This window comes from Salmo trutta, chromosome 17 (genome assembly GCF_901001165.1).
Source record: "Salmo trutta chromosome 17, fSalTru1.1, whole genome shotgun sequence".
Classification (NCBI taxonomy): Eukaryota; Metazoa; Chordata; class Actinopteri; order Salmoniformes; family Salmonidae; genus Salmo; species Salmo trutta.
In genome coordinates this window covers 11,779,462-11,788,316 of record NC_042973.1, presented here as the reverse complement: position 1 = coordinate 11,788,316, position 8,855 = coordinate 11,779,462, and the positions used below count along the sequence as shown (strand labels likewise).

At 44.3% G+C, this 8,855-nt stretch overlaps 1 protein-coding gene across 5 annotated transcripts in view; it reads left to right on the top strand.

The window, feature by feature from the left end:
* Nucleotides 1–664: 664 nt before the first annotated feature.
* The window catches only part of LOC115151590 (inaD-like protein), a 113,193-nt gene continuing 105,002 nt past the window's right edge, over nucleotides 665–8,855 (top strand). For all 5 annotated transcript variants that reach the window (XM_029695649.1, XM_029695647.1, XM_029695648.1 and 2 more), the window contains exon 1: nucleotides 665–869. In XM_029695649.1, the coding sequence (XP_029551509.1) occupies nucleotides 860–869 (10 nt within the window). In that variant the 5' untranslated portion in view covers nucleotides 665–859. The remainder of the gene's footprint in view (nucleotides 870–8,855) is intronic.

Sequence of the window (8,855 nt, the reverse complement as noted above, 5' to 3'; positions counted from 1 at the left end):
TCTGCCAGCTAGAGCAGTGGTGCAGATCAGCCTCAATCACCACCAGTTTGTCGTGTCATTCCCCCCCTCCCTCCCCTCAACCCCCATTGTCTCTACTGCAGCGATAGCTCCCTCCTCTCTGCCTCTCACTTTCTCTCACACAAACACACACACACATAAACTCTTATACACATGCAAGCTTGCACACACTAAAACTCACATTTTATAAAGGGATGGATCAATGTTTACAGCCTCACACAGGCACACAGACTGACGCACACCAAATCCAATCAGCCCTACCACATGCTTGAGAGAGGTAGAGACAAGTTGCGAGGGCAAGATAGAGTAACATATAATGATTCTCTATGGAGCAAGTGGCATAGATAAGACTAGTTGTCTCTTCTATGGTTTCTCATAGTGTGGAGGGGGAGAGAGAGGGGTAGAGGGATGCTGAGGCATGTAAGTGTGGTGCACTCAGCACAGGAGCTGGATGGCAAGCAGTCGCTCTCCTCTCTCTCTCCTCCTCCCTTCTCTCTCCTCTCTCTCTCCTCCTCCCTTCTCTCTCCTCTCTCTCTCCTCCTCCCTTCTCTCTCCTCTCTCTCTCCTCCTCCCTTCTCTCTCCTCTCTCTCTCCTCCCTTCTCTCTCCTCTCTCTCCTCCTCCCTTCTCTCTCCTCTCTCTCTCCTCCTCCCTTCTCTCTCCTCTCTACGTTTGTTCTCTGTAGATTCTCACCATATTTCAGTATGCCTGCTCAGCCTTGCTCAAGGCAGCGCTGCCAACCAACACCACGAGGTTGACAACGGACAAACACACACACAAACACACACACTGGCGCATGGGGATGTTAAACTCAGGATTGCTGGGAGAGTGAAGCATGGACCATGCTGCCAGGTCAGTATCTTTAATAAGCTTGTTTAGCTTTCTAGTCTGGGCAGGCAGGGAATTAGAAGGTGTGTGTGTGTCTCAGAGTGTGTGTGTTACTGTTCTTGCCAGTCTCATGTGAAGACATCCCTTTATTTTTATATGTGGGTTTCTAGTTTGTGTGTGTGTGTGTGTGTGTGTCCTCAGTGTGCTCTAATGGGAGTTTTTGATGGCCGCTGTGCAGTAACACAGGGGGACGAGGGAGTTAAGAGCGAGGGGCCAGTGGGTTGACGTGTGTGTAGACTGCAATATGGAGACATTGAGCCCACTTTGTCGCCAATACAACCACTCAGAAAATAGCCAAGAGTCACCCACACCAATGTAGAGTCTGTCTGTCCACTTCAGACTGCTCTGATGAGACGTTGGCAGCCTTTCATCTCTGTCCCTCTCTCTCTCATCTGTTTTACTCTCCTTTTATGTCCATCTGTTTTTTTCTCTCATTTGATCTCTTCCCTCGCTCTCCCTCTATTCCTCCCCCCTCCCTCCCCCTTTCTCTCCCTCTCGCTCCCCATTTCTTCCTCCCTCCCTCTCTCTCTATCCGCAACTCCTCTCCCTGTGCAAGGACCATTCTTTAGAAACAGGTGTTGAGGAGTGGAGGAACACTCAGATAAACAGTTCTCCTTACTGTGGTGTTTCACCTCAGCTAAATCAGGCAATTATCTCTCTCACACATACAGTACACACACACACACACACACACACAATCTTCTGGAGGATGTGTGTGTGTGGTAGAGATCATTTAGTCTTTCAAGTTTATCCTTGTCTAATATATATATCTTTTTATATTCTTAATTTTTTATGGAGTAGATCAGCTTTAATATTGCAGATAGACTGTGGCTTCTATCAATGTAATTGTCTACATCATTTCCAATCCCCCATTTATTTGTAATATATTTTCCTATTATCCCTGTCTAAAATTAATTCTAACCAATGAGGGTCAGAGCAGAGGCAGCCACTTGTGAATTGTTCCAATTACATCCCAAGTGAATGCAATGACATGGAAGTTCTCTCGATCAGTGTTTTAAAAGGAGAAGGTAGATGTCTGATTCTGATAGGAGAAACAGTCTAGCTTTGTGTTTATGTGGGACAATGTATATGTGTGCATGGCAGCCTCTTTGTTTGTGTGCTCCACCCTTGTGTGTGTGTCTGTGTACTGTACGTGCCAGCTTATCTGTGTGTGTGTGTGTGTCTTTGTACAATACGTGCCAGCTTATCTGTGTGTGTGTGTGTGTCTGTGTACTGTACGTGCCAGCTTATCTGTGTGTGTGTGTGTGTCTGTGTACTGTACGTGCCAGCTTATCTGTGTGTGTGTGTGTGTGTGTGTCTGTGTACTGTACGTGCCAGCTTAACTGTGTGTGTGTCTGTGTACTGTACGTGCCAGCTTATCTGTGTGTGTGTGTGTCTTTGTACAATGTGTGCCAGCTTATCTGTGTGTGTGTGTGTCTTTGTACAATTCGTGCCAGCTTATCTGTGTGTGCGTGTGTGTACGTGCCAGCTTATCTGTGTGTGTGTGTGTACGTGCCAGCTTATCTGTGTGTGTATGTGTACGTGCCAGCTTATCTGTGTGTGTGTGTGTGTGTACATGCCAGCTTATCTGTGTGTATGTGTACGTGCCAGCTTATCTGTGTGTGTGTGTGTACGTGCCAGCTTATCTGTGTGTATGTGTACGTGCCAGCTTATCTGTGTGTGCCTGCCTCCCTCTCTCTCTGTGTTTGTCTGCCCCTGCCCTCCCCCTGTCGTTGCGTCCCCTACACCTGTGTGCCCTGGTGAATGTAAATCAGTACTCTCATGGGAGGGTTTATGTGGTATATGATGATAGCAGTGTGCTGCTGCTCACTGGTCTCGGTGGACTTGGCTTCCCCATGTTGGCGCTGCACCACCACTCATTCATCTTAGAGGGAGCATGGACACACACACACATTCATCGTCTTGGAGGAAGCATGGACACATGCACAAACACACACGCATACACACACACACAGAGAGACACTCACACGCACATATTAATCTTGGATGAAGCCAATTAGCTCAGTTGGTTGGGTGTGTGGTGCCTAGTTGGAACAAAATCCTGCAGTACCTGCAGCTCTTCAGGAACAGGGTTTGCCTACCCCTGCTGCCAGGCCATGTGCTTTATTCATATAGCAGTGTGTCTATGATAGGCCACAGAGGACTACCATCCATCTGAACTGTCTTCCTCTCTCTGCCTCTCCATGTCTCCCTGTTAGATAAGCAGAATGATTACTGTATTCAGAGGTGTCTGGGAATGACTTCAGATGATTCCTGCTAATTGTCACGCAAAATCCCTGGATAAACTGTCTATTTGTGCTTTATCAGAGAGCTTCATTTACTTTCACCATGCGTAGCCCTCTCTTAACTCAAACATCAGTTCCTAGAAAGCAGCAGTGATGCTTTAGGGAAAGCTCTGAATAAAAAGTAGCATTTAATCGTCTCTGTTGGAGCTGGAGGGTACTGGATGGAGCTACAATGGAGGACAGTGAGGACCACACCGCAGCATGCTACTCTGCTTCTTAAGAATTAAACTACCTGCTTCACTGGGAGTTCCCTGAGAGGGCATCCGTCTCTTCTACTGTGGGCTATGCTAATGGGGGCGTAGAATGTCTTGGTCATTAAGACCAGTGTTTCTCAACTCATGTCAGTAATATACAACAGCACAAGCAAAGGAAACCCGGCACACTGCTGAAAAGGGGATACCGGCTGAAAAGGTGATACTGGCTGAAAAGGGGATACCGGCTGAAAAGGTGATACTGGCTGAAAAGGGGATACCGGCTGAAAAGGTGATACCGGCTGAAAAGGGGATACCGGCTGAAAAGGTGATACCGGCTGAAAATGTGATACCGGCTGAAAAGGGGATACCGGCTGAAAAGGTGATACCGGCTGAAAAGGGGATACCGGCTGAAAAGGGGATACCGGCTGAAAAGGGGATACCGGCTGAAAAGGGGATACCGGCTGAAAAGGGGATACCGGCTGAAAAGGGGATACCGGCTGAAAAGGGGATACCGGCTGAAAATGTGATACTGGCTGAAAATGTGATACCGGCTGAAAAGGGGATACCGGCTGAAAATGTGATACTGGCTGAAAATGTGATACCGGCTGAAAATGTGATACTGGCAAGATCAGTGTGCAGGTTTTCCTTTTCTCTTAAGATATCATCAAATTATTCCCACGCACCTGCAACACTCAGACTCCGATGTGAACAATATCAAAAGTAAAGAAAAAAGGAACACGTAATTCAAAAGAGACTAGTAAAGATTTCCACAATGTACTGTGAGGAATCTACACTCTATTCCCCACATAGAGAGGAGAGACTTTATGGGCAGAAACATTTCTGCTACTTAATAATGGGCTGTAGCCATGCAGAGTTGGCTGTCATGTTTTAATGAGCTTTCATAGTGAGATGTGCTCCGTTTCCTCCTGCATTAATATGATGCTACGCTAATATAGCATACAGGGCTACATCCCGCTCCAGGTAGCCTATTCCTAATTAGACACCCTGCTAGCTATCATAATAATGTAGCATTAGCCAGCATGGTTTCTGAATGGGAATTTATTTTAGGGGATAGAAGCTTTGTAGTCAACAGTTGGAACTGGTGTGTGTGTGTGTTTGGAGAGACACACTGCAGGAGAGGACACATCCACTCTGTGTGTATGTGTGTTGAGGTGTTGAGCAATGTTTGAGTGTTCATCCACTTCCGCCAACACCAAATGTAATATTTAATGTCTAGGGGAAACAAGTGTTTGTGTGCGTGTGTGTGTCGATCTGGTGTTGTGGGTGTTTTAAGTGTTTGTTTGCATGCATGTCCAGCTAATCAGATTATCCTTATAACTCGACAAGATCCAATTCCACTGACAAATGCTGAGTTATCACAAACTACAACTGTGAGTCTGTCCTGATTTAGCAGCCCCCATGTCTCCATGCGCAACACAAAATGGATTCTCACCTTCCCTTAACATCAAATGCAATCACTCCCCCCAGTAGAATGGCTGTGTTGCCTGGACTGATAGACAGGCTTTTCCTAGTGTACATCCCAAATGGCACCCTATTCCCTATACAGTGGACTTTTGACCAGAACCCAGGATTTGGGATGCAGACCTAGCCAATAATCAACAGGCTTGTGTTTATTTGAAGAGAGATATGCTAATATTAGTCTGATGCGGACAGTTTGTGCATCCTGCTTGATGTTAAGCCCCGATGTGTTAGTAGTCGAAGAAGCTTTTCCCAACTTTAATGATCGTTGTAGGGATTGTCTTTTGTTGTTAGTTGTTTAACCTTTATTTAACTAAGCAAGTCAGTTAAGAACAAATTCTTATTTACAATGACTGCCTACCCCGGCCAAACCCTAAACCGGACGACGCTGGGACAATTGTGCGCCACCCTATGGGACTCCCAATCACGGCCGGTTGTGATACAGCCTGGAATCGAACCAGGGTCTGTAATGATGCCTCTAGCACTGAGATACAGTGCCGTAGACCGCTGAGCCATTCGGGAGTTATCACTGGACTGGAATTAAAACAACGCGGCAGTTTAATTCTACTAAATTATACAAATGGCCCTATAGACCGATAAGCATGAGCGGTCAAATCTATTTTCCTCAGGTAACCTATTAACGGTTAACATCCCTAACTGACACCACAACACACTTTCACACTCACCACGTACGCTGCTGCTACACCTCAGTCAGCTCAGCTCAATCCTGTTGCCAAATCACTTTACCCCTACCCAAATGTACATAGCAACCTTAATTACCTCGTACCCCTGCACATTAACTCAGTACTGGTATTCCCTGTATGTAGCCATGTTATTACCTGGTTCAACTGCACATTGTCTCAGTACTGGTGCTCCCTGTATATAGCCATGTTATGACCTGGTACTCCCTGTTTATATCCATGTTATTACCTGGTACTCCCTGTTTATATCCATGTTATTACCTGGTGCTCCCTGTATATAACCATGTTATTACCTGGTACTCCCTGTTTATATCCATGTTATTACCTGGTGCTCCCTGTATATAGCCATGTTATTACCTGGTACTCCCTGTATATAGCCATGTTATTACCTGGTACTCCCTGTATATAGCCATGTTATTACCTGGTACTCCCTGTATATAGCCATGTTATTACACGGTTCTCCCTGTATATAGCCATGTTATTACCTGGTACTCCCTGTATATAGCCATGTTATTACCTGGTACTCCCTGTATATAACCATGTTATTACCTGGTACTCCCTGTATATAACCATGTTATTACCTGGTACTCCCTGTATATAGCCATGTTATTACCTGGTACTCCCTGTATATAGCCATGTTATGACCTGTTACTCCCTGTATATAACCATGTTATTACCTGGTACTCCCTGTATATAACCATGTTATTACCTGGTACTCCCTGTATATAGCCATGTTATTACCTGGTACTCCCTGTATATAACCATGTTATTACCTGGTACTCCCTGTATATAGCCATGTTATTACCTGGTTCTCCCTGTATATAACCATGTTATTACCTGGTACTCCCTGTATATAGCCATGCTATTACCTGGTACTCCCTGTATATAGCCATGTTATTACCTGGTACTCCCTGTATATAGCCATGTTATTACCTGGTACTCCCTGTATGTAGCCATGTTATTACCTGGTACTCTCTGTATATAGCCATGTTATTACCTGGTACTCCCTCTATATAGCCATGTTATTACATGGTACTCCCTGTATATAGCCATGTTATTACCTGGTACTCCCTGTATATAGCCATGTTATTACCTGTTACTCCCTGTGTATAGCCATGTTATTATCTGCTACTCCCTGTATATAGCCATGTTATTACCTGGTACTCCCTGTATATAGCCATGTTATCTGCTACTCCCTGTATATAGCCATGTTATTACCTGGTACTCCCTGTATATAACCATGTTATTACCTGGTACTCCCTGTATATAGCCATGTTATTACCTGGTACTCCCTGTATATAGCCATGTTATTACCTGGTACTCCCTGTATATAGCCATGTTATTACCTGGTACTCTCTGTATATAGCCATGTTATTACCTGGTACTCCCTGTATATAGCCATGTTATTACCTGGTACTCCCTGTATATAGCCATGTTATTGCCTGGTACTTCCTGCATATAGCCATGATATTACCTGGTACTCCCTGAATATAGCCATGTTATTACCTGGTACTCCCTGTATATAGCCATGTTATTACTTGGTACTCCCTGTATATAGCCATGTTATTACCTGGTACTCCCTGTATATAGCCATGTTATTACCTGGTACTCCCTGTATATAGCCATGTTATTACCTGGTACTCTCTGTATATAGCCATGTTATTACCTGGTACTCCCTGTATATAACCATGTTTTTACCTGTATTCCCTGTATATAGCCATGTTATTACCTGGTACTCTCTGTATATAGCCATGTTATTACCTGGTACTCTCTGTATATAGCCATGTTATTACCTGGTACTCCCTGTATATAGCCATGTTATTTTTAGCCCTCATTTGTCTTTGTTATTCACTGGGTATTTATTCCTCATGTCACTATTTAAAAATATCTATGATCTTTAACTCTGTGGAGAGAGAGGGATGGAAAGGGGGACAGTGGCTGTCCTATATTCTAATGCCACCCCTATTATCCATAGAAACCATGTCTTTTGTTCAGGGAAAGGCCAGAGTCCCACTTCTGCCATTGTTTTGCATCCAACCATTCAGATCAGTACAGCTACAGTATGCTAAACTAACTCACATTCTGGGTCACTGACTCCCTACTGTAGGTGTCCAGGGAAGTGGATGCTTATTGTAGAAAGATGGCGGTGATGTGTTTTTTGAATATGTATTGTGTGTTCTCCCTTCCAGCAAGAAGACAGTGAATCAACAAACATTAAACACCAGGGGACAACTACCATTTATGGACATGAGATGTTTTGTCATGAGTTCACTGGATTGGGTTTGTTTTGATTCTGTGTGTGTGTGGCTGTGTGTGTGTGTGTGTGTGTGTGTGTGTGTGTGTGTGTGTGTGTGTGTGTGTGTGTGTGTGTGTGTGTGTGTTCCTCAGTAGGTTGAAACAGGGCACAGTTAATTGAGGCATCAGTGTGTGACAGTGTCAACACTCTAGAGGCTGAGCAACGCTCCATGTGTTATACACCCCCTACTGTGTCTGTGTGTCATCTTTGGTTTCGGGGGAGGTTAAGTCATATAACTTCATTGGCACTGGCAGTTCTATTTACAAACAAGTGCAAGGGGCTGCAGTGTCTGACTGTTGGCGCTATCATGCCAACTCCCTGCCACTCATTGTCATGACTTGATAATGACAGCAAACAAGTTTCAATGTCACGTGCACGAGTACAATGCCTTTTTTGTAAACTCTAAGGACACAAACAGAGCTGGGGCCAGACTACAGGGGCTGTACTTATGACTGGAAACTAAAGTTACAGATTATGCCTTTAACAAATGTACAGTTGAAGTCGGAAGTTTACATACACCTTAGCTAAATACATTTAAACTCAGTTTTTCACAATTCCTGACATTTAATCCTAGTAAAAATTCCCTGTCTTAGGTCATAACGATGGTCATTATGGCCAAACAGTTGTATTTTTGTTTCATCAGACCAGAGAACATTTCTCCAAAAAGTACAATCTTTGTCCCCATGTGCAGTTGCAAACCGTAGTCTGGCTTTTTTATGGCGGTTTTGGAGTAGTGGCTTCTTCCTTGCTGAGCGGCTGTCACGTCCTGACCATAGAGAGCTCGTATTTTTTTATGGTAGAGTAGGTCAGGGCGTGACTGGGGTTTTTTTGTCTAGTTTATTTATTTCTATGTTTGGTTCTTGTTTCTTTTTTCTATTTTGGGTTTTTTGTCAAGTTTACATTTTCTATGTTGTGTTTTAGGTTATTTTTTTCTAGGTTGGGGTTTTTTCGTATGATTCCCAATTAGAGGCAGC